General features: G+C 45.3%; 1 protein-coding gene across 6 annotated transcripts in view; it reads left to right on the top strand.

The window, feature by feature from the left end:
- The window catches only part of CARMIL1 (capping protein regulator and myosin 1 linker 1), a 305453-nt gene that overhangs the window by 174220 nt on the left and 111483 nt on the right, over positions 1-19750 (top strand). For all 6 annotated transcript variants that reach the window (XM_046004391.1, XM_046004388.1, XM_046004387.1 and 3 more), the window contains 5 exons: positions 4844-4947; positions 7392-7469; positions 7606-7682; positions 10928-11032; positions 15110-15179. In XM_046004391.1, the coding sequence (XP_045860347.1) occupies positions 4844-4947; positions 7392-7469; positions 7606-7682; positions 10928-11032; positions 15110-15179 (434 nt within the window). The remainder of the gene's footprint in view (positions 1-4843; positions 4948-7391; positions 7470-7605; positions 7683-10927; positions 11033-15109; positions 15180-19750) is intronic.

The raw sequence follows: 19750 nt of genomic DNA, 5'->3' as shown, positions 1-19750 counted from the left end.
GGTTTATTTATTTATTTAAGAAAGAGAGCAAGAGAGTGTTCACGAGTGGGGGCGGAGTAGAGGGAGAGAATCTTCAGGCAGACTCCCTGCTGAGCGGGGAGCCCCAGTGTGAGGCTTGATCTCATGACCCAAGAGATCATGACCTGAGCTGAAACCAAGAGTCAGACAGTTAACTGACTAAGTCACCCAGGTGCCTCAGAGTGTTCTGATATTTGAATTTTAGTTTCTTCACTTATTGCTTAGGTAAATTCTCCCCCAACCCCCACTCCCTGCACCCTCCTGTTTCTTGGTCATTTGTCTTCCTTTTGGAGGAAGTTACTAGTTTCCATCCTTTGTTACCTCTCTATTTGCCATGTTAATCTTCTTTCTTAATTTATATATATTCCTTACACATTAAAAGTATTAATCATTAGGCACCCGGGTGGCTCAGTCGGTTAAACCTCTGCCTTTGGATCAGGTCATGATCTCAGAGTCCTGGGATCGGGTCCCACATCTAGCTCCTTGCTCAGCGAGGAGCCTGCTTCTCCTTCTGCCTGCTGCTCCCCGTGCTTGTGCTCTCTGTCTTGCTCTCTCTCTAATAAATAAATGAAATCTTTTTTTTTTTTTAAAGATTTTATTTATTTATTTGACAGAGAGAAATCACAACAAGGCAGAGAGGCAGGCAGAGAGAGAGAGAGAGAGGGAAGCAGGCTCCCTGCTGAGCAGAGAGCCCGATGCGGGACTCGATCCCAGGACCCTGAGATCATGACCTGAGCCGAAGGCAGTGGCTTAACCCACTGAGCCACCCAGGCGCCCCTGAAATCTTTTTTTTTTTAAGATTTTATTTTATTTATTTGACAGAGATCACAAGTAGGCAGAGAAGCAGGCAGAGGGGGTGGGGGGTGGGGTGGGAAGCAGGCTCCCTGCTGAGCAGAGAGCCCAATGCAGGGCTTGATTTCAAGACCCTGAGATCATGACCTGAGCTGAAGGCAGAGGCTTAACCCACTGAGCCACCCAGGCACCCCAAATAAATGAAATCTTAAAAAAAAAAACTATTAATTATTTATCATCTGCTCCATAGGTATAACTTTTTAAAATTAGTTTCAGGTATACAAGATAATGATTTCATAGCTAGATATTGTGAAGTGATCACCACAATAAGTCTGGTTAACATCTGTCAACACACAGTTCCAGTTTTCTTTTACCGTGTGATGAGAACGTTTATGATCTACACTCAGCAGCTTTCAGATACACAGTACGGTATGAACTATAATCACCGTGCTGTGTGGTCCAACTCTTTTTAAGATAGAGATGTTGAAAACAAACAAGCAGACCAACTTGAATTTATTTATTTTATTTGTTCATGACTGTGAAACAGAAAGAGAGGGATGTGGTGATCGTTTATCCTCTCAATGACAAACATGGGGTCTGGGGTACCTCTGTGCCACCACTCATTAGGTCCCTGTCCCTCCAGGTGTCATGAGGGTGGGAGGTCCCCCAGGCAGAGCAGAGGTCCACAGCTTCCTCCTGAGCGAGGACAGACCCATGTTCCCCATGCCCTTCGCAGATAAAGGTCATCATGCCACGTTTATCTTCTCTCTGTCTCAAAGTTTGTATACATTAAAATATGTGTTTTGAGAGTTAGTATTGTTTAATGAGATTTTTAAGCTGTCCTTCCTAAGAGATGTATGTCTTGAAATGTTGGGTTGTTGGGTTTTTTTTCCTCATAAAAAGGAGAATTTCTTTTTTTTTTTTTTTATTAAGATTTTATTTGACAGAGAGAGAGATCACAAGTAGGCAGAGAGGCAGGCAGAGAGAGGGTGGGGAAGCAGGCTCCCTGCTGAGTGGAGAGCCCAATGCGGGGCTCGATCCCAGGACCCTGAGATCATGACCTGAGCCGAAGGCAGAGGCTTTAACCCACTGAGCCACCCAGGTGCCCCAGAAGGAGAATTTCTTAAAGGATTTCATTATTCTTGCAGATTTTCTTGTAGTATCTAAAAGCTTTGCTTTGAAGATTCACAGCAACTCAGATTACACTGCAATTTTCATCTTTTGCTGAATTTGACTAGCATTTGTATTTTACTTCTGGGAAAACATGTATATTCATGGCTTTGTAATTCAAGACAGATTTTTAAAAAAATCTCCCCATGACATCCCCACTGTCTCTGAATACCCTTTCTCTCCCTCGGATGTTAGCTAAATGATAGTTGTCTGGATTTCTAGTAAATATCCTGCTGTTTGCCACATTACGTCAGTGCAAGGCCATCTGGTACCACCTTTTTCCAGCTGTAAACACTCCAATAATAAGTACGAAGCACGGTCACAATCACTAGACAGCCGGGATCGAGAATGACATGTAAATCCGCTGAGTTCGAGTTGTGAGAGCCCTGATTCTTTCCCATCCTATATTTTTGTATTTTCCTGCTGTTTTTGTGCCCATTAACATAAGCCTCACATGGATGTGGGCTCCAGAGGCGGGGGCAGAAGTCGTTCATTCTGATTTAGTGGCACGAAGCTGAGCTGAGAATATAATTCTCTCCTGATTCTATTCAGGTGTTGGCCAACTGCCAAGCGCCCACACTTGTCAAGGAGCCTTTTCCTGTCAAGACTAATTTGACCTTCTAATTTTGGAATTTATTTGTTGAGCTTTGTTATACCTCACTAAGGAAGGGATTTTACAAATGATTTTCTTGATGAGAAACAGTCTGGTATTCTCCATGCTTGCGACTTAATTATTCCATTACAAAATACACTATAGTGTACTACCAGTAACTGTAGCCGCTGAAATGTTACCTCCAAAAATTAACCTTCTGTAGGCCATTGCACGTTCCTTTTATCCAGCATCAGGAATCAAATCTCCACCACCTTCAATGCCAAGCTCCTGTCTCTCACCTCTTTGATAGAACCAACCTCACTGAATTATGATTATTTGACTGTGTCTCTGATTCCACTGTCTTTTCGAGGGTAACGTCATAGATCCAGGGTCTCAAAAGCCCATGCCTGGAGGACAGTCGGTCTTAGGTAAACATTTGTTGCAGTGAATACATATCCCTTGTGCAGTGCTGATTTTTCCTGCTGGAATTTATTCAGTTTCCTTCTTGATGGTCTTTGAACTTTTTAAGGGCAATGAATGGGTCTCATTTACATTTCTTTCCCAATCCCCAGCATTTTTTTTTTTTTAAAGATTTTACCCATTTATTTGATAGACAGAGATGACAAGCAGGCAGAGAGGCAGGCAGAGAGAGAGGGGGTAAGCAGGCTCCCTGCTGAGCAGAGAGCCCGACACGGGGCTCGATCCCAGGACCCCGGGATCACGACCCGAGCCGAAGGCAGAGGCCTCAACCCACTGAGCCACCCAGGCGCCCCTCCCCAGCATTTTATAAACATTTTTACGAACACTTAACAAATGTTGAATTGATAGCCAAGATCTGCTTCCTGGTGTGGAACTAAAATATTTTTCCCTCTGCACTTCTGTCTTTTCTCTCTCTCCCAATACCCAGAGGCACAGTCACCCCTGAGAAGTGGCTCAGTTGTGTTTATCAGACACAGACATTCTGCAGTCAGTTGTGTAGCCCCCCAAAGGCGGAGGATAAGATAGTAACCCTTTCATTAGTCCCCTGCACCAAACATTCCAAAACCCTTGGAGCAGAGACCCGCTCCCGTTCGAGGCTGTACTTGGGACCTTCTGCTTTTTTCCTGGCTTCTCTGTGTTCTGCCACTGTGGTCAATTCTGATGCCCACTGGTAGGTCCCACCCCCGTCCCTTATCCCGAGGAAGGTCTGTGCAAGTGTGGACCAACTCCCCCCCTTCCCTGTCTCCCTGTAGGGTGCTCAAGACAGGCTGGGATTTTTAAGAATTTTGCTGGAAAAAAATTTTCGAATGTATATCCAGTTTAGAAATCGCCATATTTCCAAACGAGTCACGTTGAAACTGTGGACCATAGAGACACGAAGAGCTTTGCCATGTCCCCATCCTTGTTACCCTAAGAATGAGCATCCGAGCTGCTGTGTGTGTTGACCTCTTCGAATCCCGGCGAGTGGCCAGACTCTGCTGAGCTCCCATTTCGTAGGGATTGCCTTCTAGAGCCTTCCTTGCCCCGTGGAGAGAAGTGGCCTGAGGAGAACCCACCAGCAGACATGCCTCTGTGACGGTTACCACGTAGGAAAGAACGTGGTTCTCCCCTCACAGAACGCTCTCACCCTCCTTGTGTATTTATTCCTGGTTTTTGGAGGTGGCGAGAACCTGTTCCGTTCTGTTCGGTTCAGTGGACTCTGACTCCAGCCTTTTATCTTAGGTGTGTCAATAGTGTGTAGAGTGTTAATTATCCATTTTTCCTTTGGATTGCTGCTTATATTGTATGCAGACCGTGTTCTTGCTCTTTCTGAAAAATCCATTTCCCTCTGAATTTTGCCTTGGGAGTGCTGTATTAGGGAGAACAGTTATCTGACTCCCACGTTAACTCTGAAGGACTTTAAATAGCAAGAAGTGCCTGTAGGCACAACCGCATCACTTAAATCCCACACACCCAGTCAGGGGCACCAAGCAGAATTAAGCGAAAGCTAGAAATGACCAGTTAGACTCGTGTGCCTTATTCTAGCACTTCCAAGTCACAGCCTTTCCAGTCACATCAGAAGTGGAGCAGAATGAAGCCAATTCTGTCTCTTTCTCCTGCGCAGCGAGATGGCTGTGTCCTTGACTCCGCCGTTCTCCCCGAGGGGACGTGGGAAGAAGACAGTCCTACCTTTGGGGACAGTACTTGTGGCTAACCTCAGTCCTGCAATCTGATGGGGCCATTTATAGACACTCCCAAACCTCATTTTGTTTCCCGGAGTGGAAAATGAGCTGGGTCTTCTCCATGTTGCAGGGGTGAATAGCCTTTCTCAGTCACTCAGTGCCAACCCGCTGACCGCCACGACCCTTACCCATCTCGACCTCTCAGGGAATGTCCTCCGCGGAGACGACCTCTCGGTAAGTTTTCCTTTCCTCATAGTCACGTTCAAAGACGCTGTATTCCATAAGCCTGGAATAATTTCCAAACATGGCTTTCCTCAGCTCCTCTTATCATGACAGTTTCAGATCATTTAGCTATGAGCTTAGGATGTGTTTTAGAGAAAAATTCCAGAGCCATCCTTAATTACATGTAGTCTAACACATAGATGTTTTCCTCTGTTAACTTGATATTGCTAAAGTGTGAATTCTTTTTGGAAACACTTTTTCTGAAGGACCTTTTTTCCCACTTTCCTTTAACCATTATCAAACCTCTTATAATTGGCTGATAAGAAAGATTGGAAATGTAAACTGAATGATTTTGTCATTAAATAATATTGTTAAGAAGATAGGTGGTTTTTTTTTTTAATAGTTTACAGTTGAAAAAGGATATTGGGACAAATCCAGTCCTGTATTCCATGAATACAGTAGGGAAAGGGGGGGTTTGGGAATACGTTGGGGCCACTCTTTAAATAAGTTCGAATTTAAAGGCAAAAAGTTTCCCCTCAATGATAAGACTTCCATGCAGCTAAATCAGTAATATAAATGTTTGGCAGATTTTATTGGTACAGTGAATTAGGTATGATCTCACTCTCAGATTTGGGGAGTTGTCCGCTCTGGTCTCTTTGATAGAATTTAGAAGAAATGCTCTCTTGCCGTGTAGGGCCTACAACAAGTGTGTGTCTTCGAGGAACCCTCCTCATGCGTGTTCTACCTCTTCATGGGGGTGAGAACCATTGTGAAATTTATTCCCATTTCCCTTGTGTTTTACTTTCCCTGTAAGGCAGGGAATATTGCCACAGTTTTTTGTAGAATTTCTTCCCTCTCCCTGAGACTTGAGCCCATTTTAAGCAACACGGTTCCCGGTGTGCCGTGATTTTTTTCAGTGCGTGGCCGGTCCATGTTAGTTACCACTTTCTGTGACGATTCATAGGTCTGCTTCCTCCCAAAATGAAACTGGAGGTCAGATGGGAGATCACTAAGACGTTACGGTGGCAAACTAGGGAAATGGAGGGATAAAAGAGGAGCCTGAAGATTAAATAATAAGACTCTGCTAACATAGGGACATTAATAGTCACTCAAGGTAGATAGCAAAGCAGCCCGGGATTTTTTCAGGCAGAGTGGGCCTTGCTCCCGCTTGCCTCTGGGGAAAGGGAAGTGGAAACGCGAGGCCTGTGGCAGTGGGCTCCCAGACCTGGACAGGTTCTGGGAGGTTCTGGGAGCCATCCAGCAGGTGCAGGGAGGGGCTTACCCAGCCCCTCTTCAGGGCCAGAGGCCTAGCTGGACCTGCCTCTTCAGAGAGGTGCTGTTGGCCAAGTAGGGTCTTGTCACCTATGGAGGGTGATTAGAGCTCCCCCAGCTGGTAGCCAAGAGGAGAACCACATGCCCAGCAAAGCCCAAGAGAGGCTGAGATCCTTACAGAAGCGAGAGCAAATTATTTTTCTGGATCAGAACTTCTCATAATCCAGTCTGTTGTGTGTGTCTAGTTACTCTAAAGTACTTACAGGCAAATCTTTCGCTTTTCCGATTTGGTAGAGAGTATTTTTCTCAAGCATGATAGAGCTAAGCCACTGCCCCCTGAGTCTTTACTAAGGACGAAGACATCTTGGTGTAAGCTGGTTAGTTTTTGCAAGGATCTGGTGACATCCAGAGAAGCTAAGGAGAATGTAGCTGTTTTCCTGGGGGCAGGAGCCTGGACTCTGTTTGCTCTCGGTGGACTCTGGGTGTGGCTCCTCGGGGCAAGTAGAGAAGAGCCGAGGACTCTTCGTTTGTCGTATTGACGGTCTTGCAGGGGAATAAGGGGGAGCTTAGGCACTGTGACCCTTCGAAACCTGACATGTCTGAGCTGTGTGTGAAATTTAAAAAAACAACAACAAAAAAACCCAAAAAAACCTAAACCTATAGTACCATCCGACCCTTTCTTGTTAGATTTTGGAAGTAACTAAGGGTAGAAAAAAATCGTTGCATTGGATGGAAGAGAGTATAGCCTGAGACCATCTGATGGTTCAAATTCAAATTAGTGGATCTTTGAACACTTTCAAAAGTGATGAGCATTTTGAGAGGGTGAGTGCTATTCAGGTGGTATTTTAATCGTAGCAGTTAAAATTAATTAGCACTGCTCCAAAATTATAAAAATGAAGCTAATCAGGAAAACTAAGTCATGTGTAACAAAAGGGGGTTTGGCAGCCAAGAGTTCATTTGGCCTTTTTTTTTTAAACTCAGACATATTATTTTAAATATTCTTTGGAACTTTGCTCTCAGGTAAGGCCGTGGAAGGACATGAAATTCTGCTCGTCCTCTAGGGAAGAGTAGAGAATGGTTATGGCAGGACGCGGGTAACTTCTTTTTAAAATATTAATGCGTGCGTGTGTGTTTCTAGATCCTAATGTGTTTGCTTTTTGTTTTTGTTTTTTTTTAATCTCAAGTACATGTACAGTTTTTTGGCCCAGCCCAATGCCATTGCTCATCTGGATTTATCGAACACAGAATGTTCCCTGGACATGGTAATGTTTTTTGGATACTGGGCTGGGGTGTCAGAGCAGCCATTTACGGGGGATCAAGAGAGGGCTTTCTCCATCATGAAGTTGTCTCTTGGGCCCCAACATCCTGGGAGCTGAGAGCGCCTTCTCTCTTTCTCAGGTCTGCGCAGCTCTTCTCCGTGGATGCCTCCAGTATTTAGCCGTGCTCAATCTCTCCAGAGCTGTCTTCTCTCACCGGTATGGGTTTGTACCTGCCACCCTTGTCCTCCAGGAGTGTCTGTTGTCCTGATCTGATAAAGGATGTGTGTTGTGTGTGCAGGGAGGTGGCCTTAAGCCGTAATCTGTGAACACGAGGCCTTGAAAGTGCAAGTTTTTGTTGTACGTTCTCACCGTAGTGCGATGGATGTTCCTCGCCGTCCCCCCAGCCTGCTATGTGAGCTAACGGCTGCTTGTCCTGTGGGATGGGCACTCTCTCTTCATACAGGAAAAGCTCTTCTAGAAGGGGCTTCTCAGCAACAAACTGGGAAACAAGTGTAAACTCCCTTGTGGGGCAAAGAGTATAGCCCGCCCCAAACTCGTGCATTTTTTTAAAATGAAAAATTTTTAAAAACATTTATTTATTTATTTTAGAGAGAGAGAGTATGGAGGACAGAGGGGCGGAGATGGGGGGAGAGAGAGAAACTCAAGCAGACTCTGTGCTGAGCAGGGACCCCCATGTGGGGCTCGATCCCATGACCCTGAGATCATGACCTGAGCCGAAATCATGAGTCGGCCGCTTAGCTGATGGCCACCCAGGTTCCCCCTGGATTCATGAATTTTAATTTGAAGAATTGGAGGGCCAGCCTGAGCACCTCACTTCTTTTTTTTTTTTTTTTAAAGATTTTATTTATTTACTTGACAGAAAGAGATCACAAGTAGGCAGAGAGCAGGCAGAGAGAGAGAGGGAAGCAGGCCCCCTGCTGAGCAGAGAGCCCGATGCGGGACTCGATCCCAGGACCCTGAGATCATGACCTGAGCCGAAGGCAGCGGCTCAACCCACTGAGCCACCCAGGCGCCCCGAGCACCTCACTTGCTGACTTAGAATTGCTTGCGGTGTAGGGCATTGGATTAGAAGCAGCGAGTATCCACAGACAGCAGCCACTTAGAATGGAGGGAAAAGAAGGAGGAGTTAACAAGAGAACCTGGGGTTCGTACCTGTAAAATTCTGGGACCATCAGTGTGTTAACACCGTACGACCCTTAGCATTCAGAATATTGACCGTAGATCGCAAACAGTATTTTCGTCATTATGTGCTTTTTAATAATAGGGAGAATTGCTGACGGCTCGAAATACCTCCGTTTTAGTAAGTTACCATTTTCGTATATTATATTCAAAGGTATAACCCTCACTTGTTTGGAAAATTCGGTTGTTCAGCCAGCTTTATTCTATAGTTGCGCCTTGCAAATAAATTATTCTATATTTTAAAGCGCAGTCAGTCCATTACTTCAGTGGCGAAGTAAATCTTTACAGGAGCAAAAATAGGCCACAAGCACCTCAACCAAATAACATGAGAGCCCCCCAAGGCGCCTCCTCTGGGACGACTGGCCTTCAGAGCTCTTAAGCTTACAGAGTAGGACCGTGCTCGGCCAGTGAGAGGTTGTGATTAAATACCCAGCCCGTCACGTAGGCACAGTCCTAGCCAGCCCTTAGTAATGATCTTGAAATTCATGTGTTTACCCTGAGCTATGGACCGTCAACCAGGCTGTTCATACTTTTGTTCCTACGTGTAATCAGTCAGGGTAGGTGAGTCGCTCTGAGCAACAAATGGTCCTCCCTCCCCACCCCCACATCCGTGCCCTTCAGTGGTCTTGTGACATGTCGCTTGTGGGTGGCCATACTGCCTTGATTCCAGAAGGCAGATCTCTATCCGTGTAGCAGAGGGGAAAGAGTTATAGCTCATACGAGCTGGTGCACCTTCCTTCTCGAAGTCACACACGTCACTTCTGTCTGATGGGATGTCCTCTTGGCCAAGGGACTTGCGTGGCCACGCCTGCCAGCAGTGGGGGAGTGAAGCGTGGTCCTCCCACAGAAAGGGGCAGTGGGTATTTGGAAACGTTGGTACAGTAGACATCCAGTCAAGTAGTAGGAGAAGTATATTTAGCGAGCCTTTTCGCAACATTTAATCATCAAAAACAAACAGGAGTGTATAAGCTTATGTCGTTCCACTGTAGGCACCAGAGTTCATTGGAAACATCTAATATATATTCTCCCAGAATTCTCTTTCCTCTTAAGTTTATTTGACAACCTCATAGCGACTCTGCTTGCTTAGGTAGTTGTTCTTAGGTTGCCTGAAATTACCTTGTTTTAAAACCAACGTTGACAGGTTTTCCTGGACCTGTGTACAAGAAATACATGCTTGAGCTAAACCACTAGCCTAGCCTCTGCCCGGAGAGTCTGTAACTACCATAACTGAGAGCTTCCTCTCCGCCCGGCTGAGTGCTTGCTGCTCAGGGACTCGCTCCGTCCTGCCGTCACTTCTAGCGGGTAGAGCAAAACAAGACAAGGGTTCACGTTCCAGCTCCCACCCGGGGCTCTTGTTTTCCCAAGACCCTCCTAGTGTGGCATGGACTCTGCCTTCTTTCTGAGATGTACAGTTTCTACCATAACAAGGGCCCGTATTTGCCCTTGTTATGGGCAATAACAATGTAGCCATCTCCTTTGGAGTTGTTTTTGTTTTTGTTTTTTTAATATTTGGCCTGAAATGATTCGATTTGCCCTATGGATGTAGGAGGTGAGCAGGCATCATGTCAATCAGACTTTGTGTTGTTCCGGAGTTCAACATTAGGTCATGTCTTGTTGCACCTGAGACAGGCATGTCTAACGGTTTTGCCCAGCGCCTGTAACGATCCTTAGTATTCAGTGCCACCCAGAGGGGAAGCTCATTAAATTGTGAAAAATAGGGTACCTGGGTGGCTCAGTGGGCTGAGCCTCTGCCTTCGACTCGGGTCGTGGTCTCAAGGTCCTGGGGTTAAGTCCCACATTGATCTGTCTGCTCAGCGGGGAGCCTGCTTCCCTCTTTCTCTCTCTCTACCTGCCTCTCTCCCTACTTGTGATCTCTCTCTCTCTGTCAAATAAATAAATAAAAATAAAAATAAATTGTGAGTAGACATCCTCTTTTACCTCTAGTTTCTTAAAAATTCCAACAAGGAGATCTATGGGTAAAACACAGTTTGAGATCATTGGCTACAAAGAATGGCAGTAGTTTTAAGGACTTAAATGAAATGTCTTCACTTCTCACATCATACCTTTGATGGTATTGGATTTATTTAGCTTCCAGACATTTTATTTCTTTTTACCGTTGAATTTCTCCCGAAAATATAATGGAGTCATGGATTTTTCCCCCCGGTGTGTGAATAACCAGTGGGTAACTTTGCCAATCCAGAAGTGGGGTATCAGACCCCAAGTGTAACTGCTGGTATGACTCTCACGTTTTGTTTTTTCAGGAAAGGAAAAGAAGTGCCGCCATCCTTCAAACAGTTTTTCAGTAGCTCCCTGTCTCTGATGCAACTCAACCTTTCAGGCACAAAACTGTCTCCTGAGCCGTTAAAGTGAGTCGTTAATTCATTTTCTCCAGATCTCTTAACATTCAGTTTATTACAAATGTGCTTGAGGGAAGGGGAAGCAGAAGACACAGAATCCTAAGACAGGCAAAGCAGATGAAAATGCCTTTCTTACTTTGGGGCACAAAAAGGAGGTCACATTCTTTTTGAAGACATTGTGTCCTGTTGATAGTATTGCATTTTCGAGGGGGGAAAAAAAACCCTTTCTTTGTTTTGTGGTCTTGGCAGTTGTCACTGATCTCTAGACGCTGTCCTCCCGGGTATCACTGCTTTTGTGTTAACCTCTGTTGAGGCTGCTTTAGGTATTTTCGTGTGTGTTCTAATCAGTACTTATTCTCCGTATTCCTCCTAAGCATAGTAAACTCTGTGCACAGTGCGTATGCAACGGAATCCGTTTTCAGATGCTTTAGTTCCTGAATTGCCTCCATCAGCAGAGGCTGCTGTTCCGTGTGTTTACTTGGCTGGGTTAGTATCCCTAGCGGGGAAGTTGAGCTCTTTAACTAAAATAAGATTTGAGGATAATTGTCCTCCTTGAAATTTCTGTTCACCAGGGCCAGAAATAATCAGAAGGGCTATAGGATCAAATTCCCTTTGAGTCTAAAGAACATATTTTCGGGTAGTTACAACATGTACAGGTCACACGCATTCAAATACATGCACAGATTTCTCCTTTCCCCAGCTGGCATGTAAATCAGCATTTAATTTTTCCCTTGTAATTGGTATGACGTGCTAAAATCAGTGTCTTCTATTCATTTTATTAGAAAATTCATCTTCAACTAATTTGTGACTTGCCTTTTTTCTTTCGAGAAGTGTGAAATCAATCGCAGTATCTCCTCTGGCACCGTAAGACCAAAACAACTGGACGTCTTTAAGAACAGTAGATCTAGTCCTGTGCCGAGAGAAAAATCCAGTGGTCATCAGCAGGTGTTTCCTTTTTAAACATTGAGTTAACATATTAGAGGTCTGTAAATGCAACAGCTCCAAACAGTAAAGGTCTCACGATGAAGCTGATTGTGTGACTATTAAGCAAACTAATGGAATCAGTATTCCAAAGGGGGATCCATAAGAATTTAGTCATATTTACTTCATTCATTCATTCATTCATTCATTCAACTAATATTTATGGAGCATTTACACCGTGCCAGACACGAGGAGGGGGTGGGTAGAAAGCAGATCTGGACTGATCCTTGCCCTCAGTGTACCGCTACGAGATTGCTTATTCCGAAGTTCTGACAGGTACCAGTACTCCAGTCCTTTCAGTGTTCTCAGTCCTGTGGAACACAGAGTAGCTCTTCACTGATTAGCATCAGTGATTCTGTAGAATGTTCCACACCACCGCAGCACTGGGTTTTACTGTGTACTGCTTAGCGTAGAGACTTGCAGATAAAAATTATACCTCAAGAGTTATTTTGTAATTATTAAATCTTGTGGCCTGTTATTTATGTGAATATTTAATAGTGTCCCGTCAGTAAGCTCTTCAACTTGTCTTTCACTTAGTAAAAATCTTAACGTGAGGGAAAAGATTCCGTGGCTGAAGATTCTGTAAGCAAAATTCTGAATTTTTAATTATTAAAAATTATGAAAAAATAATAATTAATTACATTTAATGTGAGGCCAGAACTTGAAAAGAGGTAACAGAACAGAGGTGTTGGGGTTTACCTGGGCTGAGGTCACGCCCTGGAGGAAGACTGATGGCTTGGGGGGTTCTGGGAAGCGCATGGCAGTGCCGGCCAGTGGCCACCAGTGGCTACCAGCGGCCACGGGCTCCCGACATGCCTCGCCCACCACGTTTCCCTGCACCAAGAGGGACGGACAGAGACCCAAGCTTGTTGAAGGTTTGGGGGTCAGCAGCCTTAAGAGAATATGACCACTTACTTTGCAGCTGTGCTTTTTCCTTGCAGACGTGTCAGGCCATGGTAAAGTATCCCAGGGGCTTTAGTAAAGAGCCTGGTGACATTGTCCCTCGCGTTTCCTATAGTGTTCAGAACAGCGAGGTTCTCGTGTATCCCGAGGACGCTCCTGGCTCCTGCATCAGTCAGAGCGAGGCCTGAGGTCCTGTTTGTGCTCATGCTGGTGCTTTTGCTTTCTTCCCCCCATCCCTGCTTCCCTGTGCCCTTCCTTGCTCCCTGTCACATGGCCCCGCTTCTCCCCGTCTCCCTGTCTGAGTATTTTTAAGAAACCTATTGCATGAGCTACTCAGGAATCCTAACTAGCATCACATGTCCAGAGCCGGTGAAATGAGATACAAATTCTTGTCTTAACCAGTGTTGCAGTAACGATGGAGACTCACGGACACTTGTTAAGGCTGTTCTTCCATCCCTGGGTGAAAGTAACGATGCTTCCTGCCGAGAGCTGTCCCCGGTGTGCCTTAGGCTTCGTCCTCCTTCCTTCTGGTTTTGTTTTACGCTTGCTGTGGGTTCTTCGTCTTTACTAGTCTCAGAGCTGGTCTGTCCTCATCTCTGGTCTCCTGTACTGTCCTTAAATATCTGAAAGGGCAGCATTGTTTCCCGGGCCCTAATCTACATGTCAGGAGAGCAGGGAGAATTTCCCTTCCATGTAAGCCTTCCAAGAATAGAGTGTTCAAATATGTGGATAAATTCTAGAAACTCAGCACATATTCGAACTCGAAGGGACCTCTTTGGGAATGTGCTGACTGTCCCATTTTGCTGACGAGCACCCGAGATGGGAGAGAAAAGTGACAGGTGACGTCATGGGAGCCACCCCACTGTGGGTACAGAGCCAGGACCTCAGGGCTGGCCTTTGGGTTCTCAGTCCCAGGCACTTTCAGTGGCTCAGTACTGCCCCCAAGAAGGAAAGGGGGAACAGCACTTGGGGAAGGGAGCAGTTTAGTAAGAAATGAGACAGGAGCCTACCCACAGAGGAGAGCTGCCCAGCCTTTCTCCTCGGCCGGCATTTAGAATAAGGGACTGGTGAGCCAGCTTGAAGGAATGAGAGGAAAGGCACTCACCCCTCCAGCCCTCTTTCTGGGATCGTGGGCTCCATGCACACCATGGGCGCTCTTGCTCTTTGGGTGGATGAGGCCAGAGCGTCCCCAGAAGGAGAGATCCCGGAGACTGGTGTGAAAGAGTCGCCTTCCCACCTCGCTCTTATGGGGTGGAGGTCCTTTTCCCTCGGGCACCTTGAGAAGCAGGTAGTCACCCCCAAGGAGGCGGCCCTGGGGTCTACCCCCCAGTACTCCCTCCTGTCTTACACACACACACACACGTGTTGCCCCAGAGCAGGAGCCCTCTGGTGCTTCCCGTGTGTTTCTCCCGGGGGCCTGGTTGAAGTCTCTGATCCCTTCAGCGTGACTGATGGGCGTGAGCCTGTGTGAGATGTTTGCATCAAGCCCGGTGAAGGGTGTTGGGTTTTACTGGACTGACTTGAGCAGATGGAATCGATCCATTCTGAGACTTGAGCCACGTGATCGGTCCGGTCTCCTCAGCGTGCAGACCAGAACAGTCCTCTTCATGGGGGTGATGTGGTTTGCCCCGAGCCGAGCTGGTCGTAGCTGGACACACAAGCAGGATCCTGGACTCAGACTCCAGACTTGGGCCTTCTCCCCCATGCTCTTGTCTTCCTGCCTCCTTCCGTACATGCTGGGGGTGGGGGGGACACCCCTCCCCAGACAGCAGTCCCCGATCCCGGATACTGTGGAGCCCGACTTCCCCACCATCCATCCGCTCCTTGGGGAAAACCAGTGTTACTTTGCTGCTCTAATCACAACTGCCCAGTGATTTTCGAAATAATATTAAAGGTGTTCTCAAGCAGATGCGGTGGGAATTGATCTGCGGGGAACACAATTTAATTTCAGCATGCAGTTTGGGGTACTGTCGGTTTATTTCCCCGGGAACAGCAGTCCCGCCATTCGGAATGGGCCTACTCTGCGCCAAAGAGAAGAATGTCGCAGCATCGTTCTCTCACTGCGTCTGGGAGGCTGACATGCAGCTGGTGTTCTAACACCCGACCTGGTGCTTGGCCTTCTCTGGGGTCCATTCAGCAGGAGAGCATATTTTAGCACAGCCTGTGGAATTGGTGTCTAATGTGTGTGTTTCCTCCCCGCAGAGCGTTGCTGCTGGGCCTGGCCTGCAATCATAACTTGAAGGGGGTTTCCCTTGATCTCAGCAATTGTGAGGTAAGAACACGTTCAGACTATGGGTGGCAGGGATAAGAATAGCCTCCAAAACGCTTTGCCTCTTTCCTGGAAGAAGTGTGATCCTGTGAATCCAGAGGGGATAAATGAAGCAGAAAAACACATCTTGGGGAAGTTTCTGGTGTTCTGTATTTTGCAAGTTTTATCTACAAACAGCCGCAAAATGCCATTCAGAAAGCATTCAAGTGTGTTTTTAATGACTTGGGTTTTTTGGGTTTTTTTAAATTCATTCTTAGCACCAGTTGCTTAAGTATTTTATGATGAAGTCTTGAGATACAAAAGCCATAAACTAGCTTTACCATTATGGAAAAGTAACATTCTGCACCCCTCGTGGGGGACAGATGGGTGCGACCTGACTTGGATTCAGGAGTTTGCAAGAGAATGGCTGTCTTGTCATTCGTCTTATTTTTTAATGTCTTGATTTAAAACAGGAAAATTAAGATGCTTCTCAAAATTACAGCCATTCAACACTCTTCTTGTCAAAGATCACCAAGATAATTTGAGACCAAGAGCCTCTACATTTTAGAGGGTCCCCAAACTTTTACATTATTGAGACTTTCGGTTTGTGTGGAGACCAGTAAGAAAATACCCAAGTATAGGGGCACCTGGATGGCTCAATCAGTTAAGCGTCTGCCTTCAGCTCAGGTCATGACCTGGGGTCCTGGGATTGAGTCCCGCATCGGGCTCCCTTTTCGGTGGGGAGCCTGCTTCTTCCTCACCCACTCCCCCTGCTTGTGTTCCCTCTCTCACTATCTCTCTCTCTCTCTCTGTCAAATAAATAAATAAATAAATAAATAAAATCTTTAAAAAAACAAAATATCCAGGTACAAGCCACCCGGCCCCTTCAGAGCCTTGCTTTACCCACCACGTCATACGTGGTTCCTTCTAAACGGGGCTGAGGGTAAGGTCCCTTCATTTTTGCTCGTGGGCCTTCATGCCCTCTGTCCTCTCTTCCTGGAACAGCTTTGCCAGGTCCTCCTCCTTTCCCGAGGTTCCCCTCTCCAAGGATCTAGCTCAAGTCCAGTGTCCTCCATGCCTACGGCAGACTCCTGGGGTTCGATCGGAGTTTGGCCTTTACTAGGTATGCAGTCCCACAGGAATTAAATGATACCCCGACATCTCAGTGTCTGCACTGAGCGTCTGCAAAATGGAGACATTAGTGCCTCTCCCAATGGCTCGTTAGGGCTTTAGAGGAGCTCTTCTTTGCAAAGTGCGTCCTGGGGCGTCTGGGACATGGAAGGGTTATTTGCTTCGTTGTTTATCTGTAGAATCTTCCCCGACTGCTTCAGCCCTTGGTGATCTTGTTCTTTTCTGGTTGTCTGGCATTTAATGATGGTGACATGCGTTTGGACAGTGACCCTTACGGTATCTTGTGTCACTGTTCACTTAGCACCTGTGTGCTCTCCCCGCAAGGCTGTAACTTTCTGGACGATACTATTAGTATCTTACTTGTTTTGCATTTCCCTTAGCTCCTAAAAAAAACCAAAAAAACAAAACAAAACAAAAAACAGGTACCAAGCCTAACACCAAATATTGAAGACTGTCGCTTTACCTCTCTGAAAATTCTAGAAACTGACAACTATGAAATAATATCGTGTAAGTGGTGAGTGCAGAATTTTTTTTTTATTTTTAATTTTGAGCTGGGGTTAGCACCAACTGTGTGTGATTTAGCAGTGATTTTGTTTGGAAAAAAGAAAAGCCAAAAAGAACAAAAAACAAAACACATAAAACCCCTAAAAACCTACACTATCAAATTTTCATGTATAAATCAGCGTTCTTCTTCTTCTTTTTTTTTTTTAAGGATTTATTTATTTATTTATTTTAGAGAGAGAGAGAGAACAGGAATGGGAGGGGCAGAGGGAGACTCTCCAGCAGACTTCACACTGAGCACAGAGCCCAGTGCAGGGGGGGAGTCGATCTCACAACCTGAGACAAAATCAAGAGCTGGACACTCAACTGACTGATCCACCCAGACACCCCCAGTGTGCTTTTATTTGTGGAGACAGACCACATATAGAAACCAAGGCTGGAAACATGAATTAATTGCTTACCAATACTTTCTTACGGAACCCGGTAGTAGTAAAAACTTTTGTATGGGGGGAGGAGTAAGAAGAATGGAGACAGGAAGTGTTATTCTATCCAAAAAAAGCATATTGGTATAAACTTGACTGCTTTCTAGCTCATACTACCGAGTGATCCAAATGTTTTACTGTCCTCATTAAATACAGTGATTGCGATCGGTACGACATCTTCCCTTTAATTCTGTGATCAGACTGGGAAGGGACATAAGTGATCTTCTGGTTCCCACACTTCTAGATGAGGAAAGTGTGGTCTAAAGCTGAAACAATCTGGCTTACTAATAACAGTCATGATCAAAGTATGCTTTTCTGATTGTTGTTAATTATACGGGTAATTATTAGAACATCAAGTATGATTAGACATTCTTTTCTCAAAGAAGTTGTCAGGTGCCATATGCCCAAAGAACACTGTTAAATCACTATGTGGCTTGTTCTTTAAACTCCCTTGTGATCCGACTGGGGATAACTTTCAGAGATAGTTCTATTTGGTGAACCGATAAAATCGACATTTTTGTAGGTCAGAAATGGCAGACTGTTAGCAATTTCATTTGGTTCTATCCACTGGCTAGTAGACTTTTCCTTTATAATTTTTTTCTTACTAAGGCAAGAATCCAGATCAAATGATTGCTCTCTGATGGTAGGGTTGGCCGTTACGATGATGATAGTCACAGCTTCGTTTTGGCCATTCATTTATGGATTCTGTGATACGGCATGACTGCTGAGAAATGGGAAGCCTTCAGACTACCGGGGTACCACGTTCTCCCACCATCCTAACGCTTGATCACGGTCCTGATGGCCACGTTTATAAAGTCCCCTTATCTTGCTGCTCGTGGAAGTAGGTGAAACACCAAGTGATTTTTCTAAATTTAGGTGTCTTGCCACATTTTTCTTCTAACAGACGGGTGTCCAGATCTAACTAGGTTTCACTTCGCTCCTCTCCACGGTGGAGTAAATCTCTCCTGTAAAGGTGTTGGGGTTGTGATGTTATCTGCTTAGAATGCTTGGCCATTTGAGTGTTAACTGCTAACCCTTTAATTATTTGACACTTCAGAGTTGAGGTAGTGCTCTCAGAAAAAGCTTGTCGCCCACTTGGAAGTTTAAAATTATGCATGTATCTATTTTTTTCTATTCATTCTCTCTTTAGCTATATTAGACACAATCCCCTCTACTGCAAGCATGTGGTCAAAATCAGGCAAGAATTCCGCACATCATGTTCCCCATGATCACATAAATTTCCCACCTGCGACGGTGGGAAGTAAAACTTCTCCCTGATACCATGTCATTTTGGAGGTCATTTCCTCAGAGATGACTGAGTCGAGGTGAGGGACTGACCTGAAAAAAGTCACCTGTCCAAGGTATAATGCTGGACGGTTGCTGATGTGGGCACTGAACAAGTTCATCGTCCCCTAACGATGCCTCTTATACAACGGTCTACCCCATCCATGGAAACAAAGAACAGATGTGAAATACCGCATAGTCTTTGTCTATTTAGAAGTAAATAGTTCCTTTTATTACACAATAGCTGCTTGCCACTGGTTAATTTTAAAATCGGGTTAGTGTGGGTGTTACAGAAAATAAATGGCTATTGTCTCAGATGGTCGTTGAGACCAGTTGGGAGGAGAGAAGAAAGTAACTCTCAAGTTGGAATTGTTTATAGAGATGGAATGTGGTCAGTGGTGTTGTGATAACGTTGTATGGTGTCATGTGGGGACCGCACTTAACCATTGTGAACATTTAATGTATAGAATTGTTGCATCGCTGTATTGTCCACGTGAAATGAATACAACTGTGTGTGTCAACTACATTTGAGTAGTTTTTTTTTTTTTTTTTTTTTAAGTGTCTACATAGGAAACTTAGAAAGCTTTGCTTAAGCAAATGGTTTTTGATTTTAGCATTGCTGCGTCCATGCTCACCTCGCCCGGTGAGCTGTCCCTGTGGGTCTCAGAGTATTTCTGTATTTCCCTGAAGGAGGCTTTTCACGTTCATCAGTTAGAATGAGAGCGGACATTTATACCTACTGCTGTTGAAAACGAAAGTACCAGGCAGGTGTTTTTCCTCCAATGCAAATGTCATTGTTCTTTGGAAACCTGAATCCAAAATTTGAGGCTTCAGTCTTTTGATCCATGAGGGCTAAGCTAATAAGTATTGAAATTGAGCTTTCATTTTCAGATACCATCTCCACTTAGAGAAGAAAACATCTGCCTTTCTTAAGGTGTCCCCCATAAATTATGTTACCACTTCATTTTCCTTCCCTTGGTCTTTACCAACAAGGACTCATCCCTCTAGGAAAAGGAGTACAAGTAGTCATAGGAGACAAAAGAGGTCATCACAAAGGGTGGACGCTTTGAAATCAGAAAGGCGCCCTCTGAAACCTGACTCAGCCACTTGGCTTGCCTTCCTTCAGCCTTTGGTTCTCACCTGTGGAATGAAGATTTTAACAGCTTATGGGACAGTATTTGGCACCGGGCCAAGCTC

This window comes from Meles meles, chromosome 5 (assembly GCF_922984935.1).
Source record: "Meles meles chromosome 5, mMelMel3.1 paternal haplotype, whole genome shotgun sequence".
Lineage (NCBI taxonomy): Eukaryota > Metazoa > Chordata > Mammalia > Carnivora > Mustelidae > Meles > Meles meles.
The sequence above is the reverse complement of the archived record's forward strand: the minus strand, read 5'-3'. Positions and strand labels throughout refer to the sequence as shown.